The 19,751-nt window shown below is 48.7% G+C and overlaps 1 protein-coding gene across 5 annotated transcripts in view; it reads right to left on the reverse strand.

Annotated features, from left to right (window-relative positions):
* ASTN2 (astrotactin 2) overlaps nucleotides 1-19,751 on the reverse strand; it is an 883,583-nt gene that overhangs the window by 755,856 nt on the left and 107,976 nt on the right. For all 5 annotated transcript variants that reach the window (XM_064579942.1, XM_064579940.1, XM_064579943.1 and 2 more), the window contains exon 2: nucleotides 803-990. In XM_064579942.1, coding sequence (XP_064436012.1) covers nucleotides 803-990 — 188 coding nt within the window. The remainder of the gene's footprint in view (nucleotides 1-802; nucleotides 991-19,751) is intronic.

Genomic DNA, 19,751 nt, shown 5'->3' on the forward strand with positions numbered 1-19,751 from the left:
GAAGACATAGCAGACTCCAAGAGCTCTGGGTCATGGGGCCTGCAGAGATGGAAAGCCACTGCCCCTCTCTCTGGGCCCACAACTTCATCTCTCACGTGGAGGTGACATGCCTGACTTCAAGCTTCCTTGGCGAAAATGCAATCAGATAATGTCCACAAATGTGCCCAGCACAGTGCTTGACATATGGTTAGATGGTCCATAAATTCTTGCACTGAGAGAAAGAGTGAAGAGGACATAGTTCAGGCTTTGCAGCCAGACACGCTTGGGGGTTCCAATACCCAAGAGCAGCTCCATCTCTTACGAGCTGTGTGACCTTGGATAAGTGTCTTGGCCCCTCTGACTCGGTATTCACAACTATAACATGAGGGTAGTGAAGGGGTTTCCATGTGTGATGGGGCCATACCTAGCCCCGCCCCAAGGGCCATCATGCAGGGTCTACACGCCAGGGGGTCTTGTGAGGGTCCAAGCACGTGACAGATGTTAAACATCCGCCCCCCCCCGCGGAACAGGCCAAGCACGTGACAGATGTTAAACAGCTATTCCCAGAGAGGTCAGCCCAAAGGCCAAGGAGTTGGGAGACTCTTTCCTCTCTCCTCTGAAGCACGATTAGTTTGTCACAGCTGACAGATGATGGATGGCTATGCATCAGTCCAAGTGACACCCCCAAATCCACCTGCCCTTCTGTTGAGCATTCCAACCTCTCACACTCAGCCAGTGCTGGCAAAACCCCGCCCCATTCCCTCATCGCCCCACCTCACCGTCACCCCGCCCCCAGCACCTCGCGGCATTCCCGCTCACTTACCATCACAGAGATGTGGAGAATGTGCATCTGCTCCTCTCTAATCTCTGAGGGCTCCTGGAGCGTGGGCGCGGTGGCCCGGGCCAGCTGGCCGGCACTGCTCATGGAGACGTGGAAATACAAGGTCCCGTTCTCCAGCCACTGCTGTCTCCAGTACACCAGGGAGATGTCCCCTGCCGTGCCAGACATCTCTGCAAGACAAGACCCAAGGCGCTGGGTGAGCGGCATGCCCGGCCTCGGGATTCCAGGGACGGAAGGAGCCACACGTGTTCAGGAGCTCCACGGCACCTACTCTGTTACCAGGATGCCTTTCCCTACATCAAATCTATGAGGCAGAGACCATCACTTCCCCTGTGACCAAGAATCTCCCCAAGCAACAGGGCGGCAGAGGTGGAATCTGAACCCAGGTCGGTCTGGGGCTCTGTTGTAAAGCGCCGTGTGTGATAAAGTCATTTGTTCCTCTAAACCAAACTAAGGGGAATCAAACAGACAAGAGACCCAAGTGCTTACATTCTCCTGAGGGCATGGAACTAGAAGAAGGTGAAGGGAGGACATCTCCATCCTTGAGAAGAGCAGGGGTTTAGAGTGTGAATTCTTTACAAGCTGAGCTGGAAGTGCTCACAGCGTAACTGCAGAACCTCAGAGCTGGAAAAGCCCAAGAGAACATTTGGCCCCAGCCTAGGTGCCTCAGGATTATCCTTTATAGGAACAGAGCTTGGCAACTGGGCTGATCTGAGCCTGTTTCTCCTGCTTCGGTCGGAGCAGCTCCATTTTTTTTTTTGCTAGTATATATACTGCACAACCAGCAAGGGAATGTCGGCACGTAAGTTTCCGTGGCTTAAAAATATTTGGTAAGCCACTGCCCCACTCCAGTGTTCTCATATGACCAAGGGCAACTTAGGACCTACTAGCAAGTTACAGTTACCTGGTATGTATGTATGTATGTATGTATGTATGTATGTATGTATATATTTAAAATATTTTATTTTTTTATTTATTTGAGAGACAGAGAGAGAGAACGAGCAGTGGGGAGGGACAGAGGGAGAGGGAGAAGCTGACTGAGTGTGGAGCCCAACGTGGTTCTCAATCCCAGGACCCTGAGATCATGACCTGAGGTGAAGGCAGATGCTTAACCGACTGAGCCACCCAGGTGCCCCCAGTCACCTGATCTTTAAATTATTCTTCTAATAGTACTTCCTTCCAATATAGCCATACCAACATAGCCTCTTACTGAGTAAGGACAAGAGCATTGGCAACCAGAAGTGTCCCCGCACTAAGATCACACAATCTTCTCATACTGCTGCCTCCTAGAGAGATTACATCCTTGGAAATGTCCTAGAAGGACAAGGCCTATCACAGTGGCTTTATGAAGAAAGGGGAAGGGTGGTAGGGGGAAAGGGAAAGGGATAATTCCTGGAGAATTATCAAGACTTCATTCAAGCAGGAGTTACCATAGAGACAGAGGCACTCCATCATAGACAAGTAGCCATAATAATGTCTGAGACTTGGAAACTCTGGACTATCTTCCCAAGACACAAAGCTGACCTAGAGGGTATTCCCACAATTACCACAGACCTCATATCCATGTGTGCGTGTATACACACACACACACACACGCTTGAGGAGGACTGACGGGGAGGCTGAGTTAGAACTTCTTACGCCAACAGCTCTCCCTGTGCCCCACTCTGCAGTCCCTGGCAACCCTGAAGGAAGAAAAGTCACCTTGAAGAGATGATGTTTGCTCACCAAAGTCTACTGAATTATTCTTGTATCATCCACCCCCATAGACTCACTCCTTGAGGCTCACAATCAACAGTCCTTAGGGAAGAGTATCTGGCATTTAGTAAGTGCTATAAAAGGTTAGCTATTAATATTTATTATCATTATTATTATTAACAGGGACAGGATCTAATTCACCCTTGAGCTGCTGTGGAAAAATCCTTGAGACACCCTTGACTGTTTGCTTTCTCTCCCACCCCTCCTCCTGTCCACTAGGAAACCTTTCAAAAGCCACCTCGGAGTTATCCCTTCTTGGCTCCTCTCCTGCAACCACCTGGGCCAACGCACCACCCTCTCTTGCCTGACTGACCACATGCACTTCCTAACTGGACTCTCCTCTTGCTCTTTCCCTTGCTCTTCTGTCTATTCTCACCCAGAAGCCAGAGGACTCCTGCCACAGCCTGTTCACTCCCATCACTCCTGGGCTCAAAACCCTCAGCAGCTTCTGCCTCATTCCAAGGAAAAGACAAGGTGGCCAGAATGTAGCAAGTTGTGAGTCCAAGTGAATACCTGCCTGGGCTTCCCTTGCTGTGCCAAGAGGTGAGAAGGGATGGAGATAAGCACAAGATTTCATCAGCTCTTAGTCCATGGGCCCCAAAGGACCCCAAGAGCTCACTGTGGGGCACCGGGGGCAGGGGAGACAGGCTGGGTGCCCAGCGTGCGAAGCGGGCCTCTCCCCAGCACCTTCTCTCCCCCCACCGCCCCACCTCCTGGCCTCAGCACCCGAAGTACTGGTAGCAGCTTCTCTGGCAGCCAGCCAGGCAGCTAGGCCAAGGCAAGGTGAAGACATTATGGTAAATGGCCGTGCTCAGTCCCTCACTCATGTTTCTCTCCCTGCATCAGAGCCCAGAACCAGAGGCCCAGAGAGCCCAGGGCTACAGTTGCCCGTGGAAATAGCTGCCTCTCGTGCAGTAGCTCACGAAAGGGGACTCACGCGCCAGTGGTGGGGCAGGCCCTGGCCGTGCCACATCTGGCTGCCACAGCCTGGGATCGAGGAGGCAGAGTAAGCGAAGGAAGGCTTGCTGAAATCTGTGCTCTTCACTCCTGCAGCTCTCCGCAGGCTGTGCTCGAAAACCCACCACCGAGAAGCCCATCCTCCCCACACTCAGATTAGGAAACAGAGGATCACCGAGGGGCAGTCCCTCGCTTCAGGCCACAGGTGAATGTATGTCCAGCCAGACCCAGTGGATTTCCAGTCCACACAATTGCTTCTACGCCGGTAGCTCTTACAACATCTCCTTTTCCTTGACTAAATTAGCCCCTGAACCCAAACTAGATTGAGCTCTTTGTTTGCTACAGCGATGAGTGCACATGAGCAGACAGTAAACGTTAAATGATAATAACAGTGTGTGAAACACAGTAAATATTGAATCACAGAGATCAGCTCTGGACTCACTCTATTACAAAGGAAGGAAACTGTTGCTGAGGTGGGAAGGAGGGCCATGGGGCTCGGAGAGAAAACCGCCCTGGCAGAAGTAGAAGGCCCAAACACTCATCCCCTCGTTCATGCATCCCCTCATTCATGCATCCCCTCATTCATTCATTCATCCCCTCGTTCATTCATTTCCTCACTCATCCCCTCATCCATTCACCATGCATTCATTCGCCATTCATTCATTCATCCCCTCATTCATTCACCATTCATTCATTCCCACATTCATTCATTCATCCTCTCATTCATCCCCTCATTCATTCATTCCCTCATTCATTCACTCATGTGTGTGTTTGTTCACTCATCCAACACACTTTATTGAGGACCTACTCGATTGTGGGCACTTTAGTAGCTCAGAACATGGAGGGAAATGAGGCACACCCTTGCCTTCAGGAAACTCAGTCCTTTAGTGGAAGACATTCTACCCACTCCCCAGCTGGCACCACACTGCCCACACATGCACATACTGCCCGTGTGATGTGGCCCCGACACTGCAATTATCCTGACCCACCTGCTACCACCATCCCCTCCTCACGTGCTCCAGCCCTGCAGGACTTACACTTGTTCCTGAAACAGACCAGGCTCACTGCCATCTCAGGGCATGAGGACTGTCTGTCCTGTCTGAAACTCTCCTCCCAGACCTTGCAAGCCACCTTCTTCTCGGCATTGGCCTCTCAGTCCAAGTGACACCTGCTCAGAGAGGCTCTGCCAGGTTTAGCTGACGTTTTCCCCTTTACACACATCTACACTCTATGGTATCCCCTTTACAAAACCTTGTTATAGCATTTATCACTATTAGAAATGAATCATATGTATTTTCTGAAACACGTGTTTAATGCCTGTCTCTCCAGGAGAGCAGAAACCTTGCTTATTTCCTGCCATATCTCAAGTACTCTTTAAAGTGCTTTGCACATAATATGTGCTCAGCAAAAATTACTGAATGGCCAGTGATGAATACACACACACACACACGCACCCATAATAAGATTATGGAGGTATTCATTACAGAATTAAAGAAAGAATAAGTAAAGGTCCATTGGGAATTTGAAGGTGTGGCAGGACTCTCCTAGCTTAGAGACAAAGAGCTACTCTAAAAACATGGTACCATGAGCACTGCAGAGAATGGGCATATTGGTGGCCCTCAGAGGAGAGGAGGCATAGGGACGGCCCGGGCGGTTGGGTATCTCAGGACACTGAAGCCACACGTGTAAGGAGGAGTGTGGTGGAACATCAGTTGGAAATATACTTCAGACACAGGGTTAAGGGCTTTGAATCCCTGGCGACAGTATATCCTCTTTGGCATGCAGTCGGGGAACAGCGAAGTACACTTGATCAGAGAGCCAATCCTGTGTCCATTAAAAACAGGTCAAAGAAATACTAGCATAACCAAGGCCAGCTCTTGAAATTCCCCACTGATTGATTTTCCAATTGCATTTTCCCCTTCCTCTTCCCCTAGTCCCTCCATATAAACATTTCATTGAAGTCTTCAAGTCACATTACAATCAAACTTAAAGCAAAAGGGGGACTAAACGCATTTGGTCAGGAAACAAGACATTCCCATAAAGGCAGATTATGCTGACATAATGAATATAAAATGAAACAGCAGATATTAAAGTGGGAGAATTGGTGCACCATGCCTTCTGGCGGAAGGCTGACTCCAGTGCCTGCCTCCCTCCCACCTCAGATAGCTTGGTTTTATATTGGAATCGTAAAAGAAACACAGGGATTGCCTTTTCACCTTTCTCTGTTCTCCCCCCATGGGCTGCCACTTGTGAAATATTCAATAGGCTCAAATCCCCTCAACCGCCCCACTAAAGCCAAGCAAGAGGATCAACCTTCATCAGTGATTCTGGGTAGACCACCATCCTGCCTCGGCAGCCACAGATGTCTTTCAGCCTCCTGGAAAATAAATAAAAATTCCCGAAGGTGTGTTGCGCTTTTAATTGGCTTGTTCTTCCTAATCTATGGCACTCATTGTATTTTTATTTAATTCCTGAAGGTCATTATGAAAATAAGCAGCTCTTCTGATCACCAGCCATCTTGGTAACATCTCCCAAGCGGCTAACTAACCTGCCTTCTGATTCCACAGCTCCAGCTGACCCTCCAGCAGGTTATTCGCAGAAGGCCAGAGAGCACTTCTGATGAGTTTGCAAATAGTCTTTGCTTCACTGGGGGGGGGAGCAGACATTACATGAGATGAACTCACCGCCTAGGTACAAAGAACTGAGAAATGTAGAGAGGTTGACTTCAACAGCCCTTGCCATTAGCTGTTCCAGCATTCATGGGGACTCATCTCTATGCAGCGAGTCCTGCTGAGTGACCTTGGGAAACAGATCCCACACACATGCCCTCTTTTTCATCTCTCCAACGGCTACCTTAATGCCAACCTTCATCATCTCTCTTATGGACTACCTCAAATGGCCTTGTGCCAGTCAGGGTCTCCTCACAGAAGAGAAGACACACTCAGTGAGGTCACGAAGTATTTAATGACACGACTGTTTACAAAGATTTGGGGAGTATTTTAGTCAGGGTTCTCCAGAGAAACAGAACCAACAGGACATATACATAGAAAAAGACTTACTATGAAGGGTTAGCTTGTATGGTTATGGAGGTTAACAAGTTCCCAAATCTGCCATCTTCAAGGTGGAGGCCCAGGAAAGTCAGTGGCACAGTCCAGTCCAAACCTGAGGTCCTGAGCTGGAAGGAAGCCAATGGTATATAAATCCCAGTCTGAGTCCCAAGGCCCAAGATGCTAACGCCCAAGGGCAGGAGAAGATGGATGTCCTGGCTCTAGCGGAAAACAAATGTGCCCTTCCTCTATCTTTTGGTACTATTCAGGCCCTCAATGGGTTGAGTGATGCCCACCTGCATTGATAAAGGCCTTTCTCCTTTACTCAGTCTACTGATTCAAATGCCAGTCTCTTCCAGAACCACCCTCACAGACACATTCAGAAATAATGTTTTACCAGCTCCCCGGACATCCCTTAAGCCAAGTCAAGCTGACGTATAAAATTAATCATCACAGGCAGGACGAAGGCAAACTGGTGATGAAGCATCTCAAGGTTGCCAACATCAAGGAGCTGTCCCCACCCTAGGCCTGAAGGGGGGAGGGGAGGGAGATGGATAAAACCATGGGAACAGCCACAGCTGTAGGAAAGGACTGCCAGACAGGAGCTGTGGCCTACTGTAGAATAAGCCAGCTACTGACAAGGCATGGCCCATCATGGGGGTGCTGGGGTAATAAATGCTCCAACCTCACTCTCCCTCCACCTGCTAATCTCTTGCAGGTGCCTTACGTGGGCCAACTCCAACCAAACACCCAAGGGTGGAGCAAATCATACAGGTCAGCCTTCCAGGGTCCTCAGCAGGGAGGAAAGGGTGAAGAGTGGACCTCAAGGGGCCAATGGAGACCATCTGGAAGGTCCCACCTGGGATGCTTACCTCCAGGCTTCCTTCCAACCATCATGCAAATGACTACCAGGATTAAATTTCTAACCTGTCAATCTGACCACATCATTCCCTTGCTTGAAGCCTTTTGATGGCTCCTGACTCCCCTCAAGATAAAATCTAATTTCAGGGGCCTGGCACTTGCATTTCTCCCCTGCCTTACTTCTCTTCGCTCCTTTCCCTGCCCTGACACATTAAATCTGATCAAATATTTATGCAATCGCCACATCCACGACACTCTTTCCTAATTCAGTGTCTTTGAAGATGCTTATTTTTTTGTTAAGGCCAAGAGAAATCAGTTTAATTTTATAACACATCATTTAGTTCCCTCAACTGAAGATGCCTCTTTGGAGGCTGGAACAGTCTTCGCGACTCAACCCCATCCCTTTTCTGGAAGATCTCCATGACCCCCATATGAGCTAGACATTCCTTCACGTTTCCATAAAGAGGGAATATTGTGTTCTATGTAATATCACAGACCCTGAGAGACCAACTGCTTGAATTTGAATCCCAGCTCCCCTGTGTTCAAGCTGTGTGTCTTTGGACAAACTCTTTACCTCATTTGTGCCTCAGTTTCCTCATCTGTCAAATGAGGATAATAACAGCACCCACCTCATCGAGTTATTTTGAGAATTAAATGAGATAACATGAAGTAGTTTTTAGCTTTGATCTTGATCCTCACTAAGCATTCCAGTTACATGGTTACATGTTACTTCATACACACTATTATAGCATCCTATTTTACCACTGTCTTGGTCTCTGTGGTGTTTGGTATTTACCTATGTTAAAATGATATGTTTATACAGCTGACCTCTCTCACTGGACCCTAGTGCAGGGATACATCAGGGCCATCTGTGTACCCGAGTGCCTGAGACAGTGGTGAAATGCAGCGCAGAGGGCTCCATAAACGTTTGTTGAGTTGAACTGCGCTGTCCCCATATCTGAATTCAAATGGGCACTCTGAGAGGACAGAGAGAAGAAAAGCCAACTCAGGGCAGCCATGATGGCTTGATTCCCACATGACAACACTATAGAAATTTATTTCACATCTGGCTCAAGTTTAGGCACCCTGGAGAATGCAAATGAAGAGAAAGATAGACTTTAAACATTTGAGGAGTTTGCAATTCTCATGGAGATATACAGGAAGTTTAGATAGAAAATAGATTATCTCATGGTTCTGTTTAGACGTAAGTATGTATATCCGGCTAGAAAGAAATATACTGGAACAAGATACACCAGATCATCAAGAACAGTGCTCTTTAAATGGTGAGATCAGAGGTGATTTTAATCACGATCTGATTCATTTTTCTCTACATTTTCTACATTGAATATACATAACCTCTGCATCTGTTAGATGCAGATATATGCTCACTTTAAAGATTCATTTAGTACCCAACCTTTTCTGAGATCTGGCATTGAAGGACTCTATCTTCAGGAGCTTGGGCCAAGGAATGGAGAAAAAGCATGCTATAAATAACTATAAATCAAAGCAGAAAGCTTAAAAGAGAGGAGATGACTTCTGGCTGGCTCTAGAAAATTTCTTTGTGGAGGAGTCTTAAAGGATGGGCAAGATTTCAACAAGTGGCCATGTGGCAGAGGGCATTATAGATGGGGGAATGGCACAAAGGCAAGAAGGCGGGATTGCAGATGTGCAAAGGGGTCCAGTGGGAGGAAGCCAGTAGAAAAGGCAGAGGTTCATCATTACAGAGGAAACAGACACAGAAGGCTATAGCAAGTCTGCAGAGAGGGAAGTAAAGAGGGGGCTGCCATGTCTTAAGTATAGGCTGTCTCCCAGGCAGAATAAGAAATATTAGGTCCCACATAGGACTCCTTCATGCAATCAGACCAAGTCCTAGTTTAGAGGCTAATGAAGCTCTCCAAATACCATAAATGAAAGCCTCTATGATTTTCTGTCTTTATTTGTAAAGCGTGTGTGTGGCAGGAAGGAACTTGAGCCAGCTGTCATACTTGTATCACACCTAACATAGAATTAAGAGAAAATAAAGCCATGCCTAGCACTGTGCTCGGAAATCTGCAAAGTCCCACACTTAGTCCTAAAAGCAAATGCGCTCATTATCCCCATCATTCAAGAATATAGCTTCCATGGGTCACCCAGCCGGCTCAGGCACTAGAGCGTGCACCTCTTGATCTAGGGGTTGTAAGTTTGAGCCCTAGGCTAGGTGAAGAGATTACTTAAAATAAAAATCTTCAAAAAAAAAAAAAAAAAGAATATAGTTTCCATACATATTTATTGACCGCCTAAAATGTGCCAGGCACACAGGGCTAGGTCCCGTGGTTAGATTAGGTAAAAAGACCAATTTGATTGCTGCCCTCATGGACCTTCCATTTCTGGGATGGATGTCCCTCCATTGTCACTAAGCAGCAACAACACAGCATATTCCCCTCCTTTGGTTTCTTCATCCATTTACTCATCAATCATTCATTCAATCCTAGTGCAAGATCCTGTCTGTCTAGCTAATTGCTATCTTCAGTGCTCAGCATATAGTAGGTGCCCAATAAATATCTGTTGAATGAATGCGTCACTCGATGCGCATTTTAGGAGTTCCCTGCCCTCAAGCAAATCACAACCAAGGAGAGCAGAAAAAGGAAAATCAATGAAGGTGACAATCCCGTGGTCCTGGCCACGAGAGAGCATGCACAGGGTGTTACGGGAACACACGTGAGGAGGGAGTTAATGCTCCTCATTTATCAGGGGTCTGGACAAGGTAAGCAGGCAGAGTCTATAATCTGGACATTTTATAAGTCTACGAGATCCCGATGTTGGACCAGGTTACACGTCCGTAGATGTATCACTGTGGTGTGCAGGTGGGGAGTTTGCTTGGGGAGTAGAAGGGGGAGAGATGGCGGGGGGCTGGGACATAGCCAGAGCAGTGGCGGGTGGAGAACACCCCAGGAGTACTTAGACCCTCTCCTTCCTTGCTCCCATCTGTCAGCTCATCTCTGCCTTCCCCGCCCCCCGCCCCCGCCCAGTCTGCCCCCTCCCACTTCCTTGGGGAACTGTGTCTTTGACAAAAAAACTGTTTTACCTAGCCACCCAGTGGAGATAAATAATACAGTTATATCCAGTTAAATAAGGGAGGGGAAGAGAATTAAGAGTTATTGGCAAGGGAGAAAAGCACATCGTTTCAGATTCTATTTGAAAATGGATGGATAGTTGATGGAACTGAATCTTATTACTCCTGGTTATTCTCTCCTGAACCATTTACCTCCCTCCTTGCTGCATTTTTTCACCTGGTCTTTGTCGTTTAGCTTCGCTATATGCCCTTGGTTTCTCTATGTGTTCACTGTTTCTCACTTTCTTTTCTTTTCTTTTCTTAATGCACACAGACGATCAATGACTTTTTTTCCCCCTCCCCTGTTCCACAACACTGCAAACTGATGGCGAAAAGGAACCCAAAGAACGGGGACAGGGACTAACTTTCACCAACACCTGCTTATGTGCCAGAAACTCAGCTAGGGGTGGGAAACCCACATGAATAAGGGGGAGGGGAGGACACCCAATGTTTGGCTATACTATCTGAGGTCCCAACAGGTGACTGGACTCTCCCATGATCTTCCATCTAGTAAGGGACAGTGCATGAATTCAAGTTCTGCTTCCCTTATTCCAAATCCAGTGTTCTCCCCACTTTCCTAACCAGGCTGAGAAAAGGAGTTTGCACGTTTGAGTAAAAAGACTGAGGGACCAAGTCCACACTGGGGGTGTGATGTAAGTACCTGGACAACGCCTCCCAGTCAGCCAGATGCTCAGATCATACATTCCATCATTATGAAGTCATTCCCTGGGGTTAAGTGTTGCTACTGAGCTCCCTGTTTTTAAAATGCAAATCTGTCCTGGGAGAGGTATAGGAAGCATTCTGTCTAGGGTTGAATTCAAGTTTTTAAGAACACTTTGCTCCTTCCTCCTGAGCAACCTTTACCAAGCTAGGTTTACCTCTCTGAGCTTCACTTGCCTCATATGGAAAATGGGAATCCTAAAAGCAATCTCTGACAAATGTCCTGAGAATTAAGAGCGATTCATGTTGAAAGAAGTCCGCACAGCATTTAGCACCTGCATATTCCTTGACAGCTGTCTTCTCATCACTCTTTACCTATCTCACCACTATCGAGACAAGAATCCAATTGTTTGACAGCAGTGGGGGATGGCACGGTACCAACTACAGAGAAAAAGGAGGTACAGGTTACAGATCAAACTTTCTGCTTCACTTGGAAACAGTCTCCATGACCCTTCTGTCTGGGGTCCCAGTTCCCCCCACCCTTTTTAAGTCATCTCTATTGGCTACACCCTGGAATCACAGAAAACGTCACAGATAAAGGAGTGTAAAAGGATGGAGATCAATGACCTAATCCACCATTTTACTGACTGGGCAATGTGGACCAGAGAGGGGTAGCAAATTGCCCAACACATAGCCTCATAATCTAATGCTCTTCAAGGATCATAAGGGGGCTAGAGACAAAGATTTGGGGTGGGGGCAGGTCAAAGGTGAAAGATGGAACCTCCCGGACTCCTAAAAGTGGTTTCTCAGCAAGGGGGGAGGGTGCAGAATTCCCTTGTACTTCCAGTGCTCCCTCAGCCTTGCCTAAAGATTCTTTTTTTTTTTTAATTTTTATTTTTTTAAATATTTTATTTATTTATTTGAGAGAGAGAGAATGAGAGAGAGCACATAAGAGGGGGGAGGGTCGGAGGGAGAAGCAGACTCCCTGCAGAGCAGGGAGCCCGATGCGGGACTCGATCCTGGGACTCCAGGATCATGACCTGAGCCGAAGGCAGTTGCTTAACCAACTGAGCCACCCAGGCGCCCTTGCCTAAAGATTCTACCACGATGGTTCCTTAAGTCTTTGTTGCTCAGTCTCCCTTGTCAATCCCCAACCCCCTCACCTCAACCCAGAGGGTTCCGCATCTGAATGCCACAGGCCTGGGTTCACACCAGTGAACTGTTCACATGGTAACAAAATGTGGTGAGTCAGGGAGCATGGCGCTATGAAGTGTTGGGACCAAGGGAGGAAAAATGAAACTTGTAAGAACCAAATGGGCAACCCAACAGAGACTAAGAGGGTGAACACACCTGCCATTGACGCCATCAGCTATTTGTAGCAAGGTGGGAGAGGCTGAACATGGAGGAACCCCTTCACATGATTAATTCATCTGGGCGCCAGGCGGTGGTCAACACCCACCGTCTCTGTATCCAAACCACAGTCCACTGGCCCCAAGACTCACTGTGGCCTCCCAGTTTCCATTCATGCTGTACTTCCTGCCTGAAATGCCCTAATTCCTCTTCTGTAACACAGACATCACCCTCCTTCAAAATCCAGCTCAACTGACCCCTCTGGAAAGCCCTGCCCAAGATGCCCTCTCCCTCCCTCCTCCGAGCTCTAAGTTCCTCTGGCTGGTTTCTACTCCCTTCCCTGGTTCACTAACCTCACCAGTCTGCCATTCTCATTTCCATTGCTAGGTCATGATATTCTTCTGGGCCAAGAGTTGCTATTATCTCTCCTATCTCAGTCTTTTTTTTTTTGCAATAGCAGCTGCTTGATAATATGGGTCGATGTAAGATTAAAATCAAGGCCCAAGGGGCTCCCAGGGGGCTCAGTCGGTTAAGTATCCAACTCTTGGTTTCAGCTCAGGTCATGATCTCAGGGTCCTGAGATAGAGCCCCACATCAGACTCTGCACTCAGCAGGGAGTGTGCTTGAAGATTCTCTCTCTGCCCCCTCAAATAAATAAATAAATCTTTTTTTTAAAAGGTTTTATTTATTTATTTGAGAGAGAGAGAATGAGAGACAGAGAGCATGAGAGGGAGGAAGGTCAGAGGGAGAAGCAGACCCCCTGCCGAGCAGGGAGCCCGATGCGGGACTCGATCCCAGGACTCCAGGATCATGACCTGAGCCGAAGGCAGTCGCCCAACCAACTGAGCCACCCAGGCGCCCCATAAATAAATCTTTTAAAAATATTAAAAAAAAAAAAAATCAAGTCCTGGGAGGGTGAGACTTCCTACTCCAGTTTCACAGATGGGAAATGGAGGCACAGTGGGTAGAAAAGGTACTTAGAGAGATCGAGACCCAGAAGTGGGAAGAACCAGGTGAAGGTCCCTCAGCCTAAGAACATATGGGTCCACCTGTCCCCTAAACCCCACTCACATCCCACCATAGCACTCCTGCAGCATCTAGCAAAACAGCACCAACTCACATCCCATGGCATTAGATGTGCTCAACTCACGACCAGTCAGCATCCTGAGCGGTGCCTTCCTCCAGCTGTCCTTCCGTCCCTGTAGAAGCATGCCTCCCTGGTCTTGTTAACACTCCTTCTTCTCCCGAGGCTACTCTCATGCCTTGTTGCCCATTACTCTTCAGAACTCAGCTGTAAGCCGACTAAAAGGTCAACAATACTTCTCCTGCCGTCGACCCAGCTCTGTGTTGTGACACTGCAGATCCCCATCAAGAGGTGAGTCTATGGCTCCTCCCTTTGAATCAGAGTTCGCTGCATGGCTTGCTTTGGCCAAAAGACAATGCCAAAAAAATGACAAGGGCAGGGACTTGAAAAGTAAGTGTCTGTGTATCAGGACATGCTCTCTTCTTGCTGTACTTGAAAGCCCTGTGAAGCCTGGACGAGGACAGAAACGTGGCCCATTGGCCCGTGTTGCCCCAGACAAAGCTTGCTGCTTACCCACCAGACATGGGAGAGAAGCCATCTGGACAATCCAGCTGCCAGAAAACCCCCCCAGCTGACCACAGACATGAGGAAGCCCAGCGGAGGTCTGCCAGGACCGGCCGAAGAATTCCCCAACTAAGCTCAGCCCAAACTACCAGCCCCAAATAATTATGAACTAAAAAAAAAAAAAAAAAAAAAAAAAAAAATGCTTTAAGCCACTAAGTTTTGGGTGTTTTATTACACACTTAATGTCACCTCCTTTGTGAAGCCTCCCTCCCTCCCCCTCAACACTGGGATGGGGGAGCCCTGCTTCTTTCACCTCTGTGCTTGTCATGCTGTATTCTAATGATTGCTTTAGTTATTTCACACCTCACCTACCCTCCGCTGCCTGAATCTCCGAGCTTCTTAAAATGAAAGGCCTGCTATCGCTTGCTACCTTCTATCTATCCCCCTAACACCCAGCTCCGAGTAGGTGCTCCATGGGCATGTGCAGAACAGAAAGAATGGATTCAGAAAACCTCCCCCAGGCAGGGTCCTACGGTATTGCCCTTGGCCCCACCTCCTCCTAATCAAAATCCCCACGGCCTGGAATTGAGAGCATGAGTGGGTTCTGACTGGCTCCCAGCTGCACAGCTTCCGGAGCATAATCTGCCCCTATATTCCTTAAATAAGCCCCGTGCCTGCTCCGTGTGTTCACAGTGGCCTGGACTGTTAGGCAGCCTCCACTCCATTACCCTCATTTACAACGCTGTGCCAAGCACAGCCCCAGGCCGGTGGCCGGATGATTACAGGACCCTTTTGACTTGCAATTCCACACTATTCAGTCCAATTTAGACCCACCACAGATGGTGCCCTGTGGCAGGGAAGAGACAGGGAAAGGATATCAGGCTGGGGGTGGGAAGGAGGGAAGGACCCTCTTGATTTTCAGAGTGCATCAGAGGAGAGTGAGAACAAGGCTCAGGCTGTCCCCAGGGTCCCTCCTGACCAGAACAGAGAGCACCTAAATGATGGCAAATCATGCTCTTCTCCAAAATCAGAGGGCAAAAGAACTCCTGTGACCACTGCAACACATCTTTTTTATTTGTTTTAGATGCCAGACTCCTGCGGCGCCTGGGTGGCTCAGTCGGTTAAGCGACCAACTCTTGATTTCAGCTCAGGTCATGATCTCAGGGTCGTGGGATGGAGCCCTGCGTTGGGCGCCTCGCTCAGAGGGGTCTACTGGAGATTCTCCCTCTCCCTTGCCCTCTGCCCCTCGCCCCTCCTCCCGCTTGCTCGCTCTCCCTCTCTCTCTCTTGCTCGCTCTCTCAAATGAATAAATCTTAAAAAAAAAAAAAATGAATGCCCGGCTCCCCAGTAAGATGATGGGATATTGCTCCCACACTGCCAGGCTAGCAGGCAGGAAAGACAAATTCCACTCTGGTCTTGGTTCTGTGACCCTACGTGAGGCATTCGTACCTCTGGACCTCAGTCTTCTCATCTGTCAAATGGAAGGACTAATTCCTCTCCTGACTCCTTCCCTAGGTCACTCGAGAAAGTAAGGGGAAAAATTCATGAGAAGTATTTTGCATCAACCGTTCTCTGTGCCAAGGTCATGGTTACATCTCATCCTAATCAACCTGATGGAAGATGTCTGGAAAACTGAAACCACATGACTTGATGGGAAAGGCTAAAATCCCTTCCCGTTTTTTTTTTTTAAAGATTTTTATTTATTTATTTGACAGAGACACAGAGAGAGAGGGAACACAAGCAGGGGAGTGAGAGAGGGAGAAGCAGGCTTCTCGGAGAGCAGGGAGCCTGATGTGGGGCTCGATCCCAGGACTCTGGGATCATGACCTGAGCAGAAGGCAGATGCTTAACGACTAAGCCACCCAGGTGCCCCTCCCTTCCCCTTTTTTTTTTTTTAAGATTTTATTTATTTATCTGAGAGAGAGAGAGAGAACGAGAGACAGAAGGCATGAGAGGGAGGAGGGTCAGAGGGAGAAGCAGACTCCCTGCTGAGCAGGGAGCCCGATGCGGGACTCGATCCAGGGACTCCAGGATCATGACCTGAGCCAAAGGCAGTCGCCCAACCAACTGAGCCACCCAGGTGCCCCTCCCTTCCCGTTTTTAACAGCCCAGCTCCCTAATGAAGCACAGGCTCACCCGGTCGCCATCTCTGCCACTCTAGCCCTTAGCTCAGGAACCAGGCAGAAGTCACCTAACTTCTCAAGGACTCATCTTCCTCATAGAAACCAGGGAGAATAGCATTGTAATAATCACTGGAGAGTGAGCATCAGGAAGGCAGGGATGGGACCGTGTCCCAGGGCCCAGAACAGCGTCCAGAATAATGTAGCTACTTCATCTAAAGTAACAGGATGACTGGCATTCATTAAGTGCTTACTGTGTGCAAGGTTCTGTTCTGGGCTGTCCACACAGATTTTCTCATTCCGTCCTCCCGCCCTCCCGAGGACTTGTGGATCATAATAAATCCACGCGCATGTAGTGGTGAGATATCATGTCAGCACAAGACCTGGCACCAGCATTGGCTCAATCAGGTCTGCAACAGTGCCCAGTGCTCTTCCTCCTGCCTCTTCTGAGTGAGACAAAGGCACGGCCCTTCCTCCGGTTAGGACACATGGTGGGGACTGCGCGCTCGGAAGCACTGGGCTCTGCCTTTGATTGTGAATTTCTGGAGAAGAGGAATCGTGACTGTCCAACGACCTCTTTAGAGCACTGGGCTTACAATCCAGAGTATCAGCAGGGTGTAGGACTAGAAATCATGACCTCTGCATTGTCATGCCCCACGCCCCCATCCCCAACCCTCACCTCACCTTGCTGACTCTGCTTCTGGGACCAAACGGAGCCTGAATCAACTCACCAAATGTTTCTGGAGAGCCTTCACTACACCAGGCCCTTTGCTGGAGCTTTCAGGCATCATTTCCCCAAATCTCCACTTCTCATTGAGAGTCAAGAGAATCCAAACTCAGGGAGTACAGGGAGTTGACCCAGATTATGTAGTAAGTCAGGGACTGGGCTGGCGAGAATCCAGCCTCTTGACCTTAAGAAGTAACTGTTGTACCGCACCTGCTAATTTCCGAGTAGCCTCCTGGTCCACCAGATGCTGTGTCACCCAGGGAAAGGTGCTTTCCTCGCTGAACCTTCCTTTTCTCAACTGTAAAATGGGACCAGCCATCCTCAGAGGCTGTTCAGAGTAGTGACTAGAGAATGCCCTAGTGGGCAAGGTGCTGGGACCTTCTTCTCTGTCTTAATGGACACGGTCACGCCATCAGAGAACACAGAGTGCTCTGCCTTCCACTCCATGGTTCATCCACATGATGGTTCCTGTCCACTGCACAATATGGAATATGCTAGAAGGAACCACAGGCAAGTGCACCTATTTACGGAGGGTACCAGGCGGTTTGCTGGCCCTGGGAGTGAGAATCAAGTTAGAGAAATCATCTCTAGAGAAATATATAAGAGCATCATGCCAGGGAGTTACAGGTACCTCGGAAGTCAAGTTTGCACAACCTAAAAACAGCTGCAGAGATCCCAGCTAGATGAGCCCACATTTATAGGTCTCCGCTCCTAAAGCAAAAATGTGCTCACAGACACATGCATCTCCTCATGAACCTACGCCTCTGTGTGCTGCCCAGAAAGCATCCGCATCTCCTTGCAATAACAAATGCCATGTGTCCACGTGCAGCCATTTCCTCTTACACACGCGTGAACACAGACTGATGTGTTCACGTACGAACACAAACACCACTGTTACCAAATACACAGTGTCAAATGTGGACTCCCATATACATTTTGCAAAACTGCTCCCTTCCTTACGGTGGCCTGAAGACTATCTGTGCACGTGTCACACTGGTGCACTCCCTGATCCATATAATCAGGCATCTCCGTGTACGGGCACACACACACACACGTATGCACGCACGCACGCGTGGACACTTCGCTAACACAGCAGCGACAAGCTTATCCGGGGCCCTCACAGATGTGAGTTCTCCTAGTGTGTTCAACGGGTCCACCCCCATTTCCTCACTGCCGCGCATGCCCCATGCTCCTCACTCAAACTCACATGTCTGTGGGCTGGCGTCTTGGCCACATCCATGTGCAGAAACCCAAACGTTTATGTGGGCATGCGCCTGCCTACAGCTACGGGCACATTTAACCTAAGGACATACGTAAGCCCTCATTCATGTCCTCACATCCACAGGCATGTAACTGACATCAGGAAATGTCCCTCTGAGCCCCAGGAATATCTCTGGATCTGTCCTCCAAGGAGCCTGGTTTTGTACTCTAGGAGAAAGAGCAAATCCTCCCCCATACAGTCTCTGGAAGCTATTTCCTCCTTCCTAGTATGACTGACAGGTCATCGTGGAGCAAAGAAGAGCAGAACAGTCTCTGTTCCTGGGCTGTCCATCCACTTAATCCTTTCTGATTTTGTTATGGGGGAGAAAAACTCCCCTGAATTGCTATTTCATCCTTTCAGCCTGATGTCCTTGAAAGAGACGGAGGCAGAAAGAGGCCCGGGGATGCCGGGCCCCAGGCGGCCCTGGTGATATTACCATGGGGTTCTGACTCCAAGGACTGTGCGGGAAGCCTGGCCAGAAAACCCAAGCCAGCACCGTGGATGCAGGGGCAGGAGAATCCAGAAGCAGAAATAACAGGATAAAACTCCTCCTGCCCTTCTTACAGCCACACACCACGCTCGACACCGTCACATGCTGCAAGTCATAGGACCCTCAGCACAAACACTCAAGGGAGCTATGAGCAAGCCCATTTTACAGACGAAGAAGTGAAGGGCCTTGCCTACAGGGCTGAGTGCAGCAAACAAGGAGCAGGAATGGAGATTCGAAGTCAGGTCAGTTTGCCCCAAAGCACTTTCTAAACTCAGGGGCATCTGGAAAGAAGCTGGGCCAACCATGTGTTACTGCCTGGGCTCTGGAATCTTCCTCTTTTCAGGTGGCACAGGCAAGAGTTCTAGTCCACAGAAGAGTACTCAGTGGGATGAAGAGCTGTTTCCCCAGCCTGATCCAACGCCTGGGAACTGGCTAAGGAGACCAGGAAGGAAGGAAAGGCTGGGGACAAAGGGAGGGAAGGAGTCAGGAAGGGGGATGGGCCGGTGTTGGGAGGGGGCAGGAAGAGACGATGGGGAAGCAAGGAGGCAGCCTTAAGAGATGGCAAACTCCATCCATCTCTTTTTCTAAAGACATGGGCTGAGCACCTTCTCTGTGTGGCCCCTTAGAGATGCCAGCACTGCTGAGGGGAGGGCCAGGCTTTCCATCCAGGGAACTCCCGGACTAGGGGGGCCAAAGTCTGTTTTGCAGGTCAGGTTAAAGCTTGACCAGATGTTTTTAAACTATTTGTATAATGCCTTTCCAAATCCGTGATGAAAAGAGAGGTGCAAGATGGCCTCCAACATAACCCTGCCCTCAGTCTACCCACAAGGATGACCACTGATGATCCATCAAGACTTAGACACACATTTTCCCACCTAATCCTCACAACTACCTTTCAAGAAAGTTACTATATCTCACTGTATATTCGTGTGTATATGCGTGTGTGCATGTATGTATACACACACATACATGCATACATACATGCACACATATTTGACTCAGAAAAACGAAGATGCTAGCAATG

Source organism: Mirounga angustirostris, unplaced genomic scaffold, assembly GCF_029215605.1.
Source record: "Mirounga angustirostris isolate CCGP_5_RB_7025 unplaced genomic scaffold, mMirAng1.0.hap1 SCAF_15, whole genome shotgun sequence".
Lineage (NCBI taxonomy): Eukaryota > Metazoa > Chordata > Mammalia > Carnivora > Phocidae > Mirounga > Mirounga angustirostris.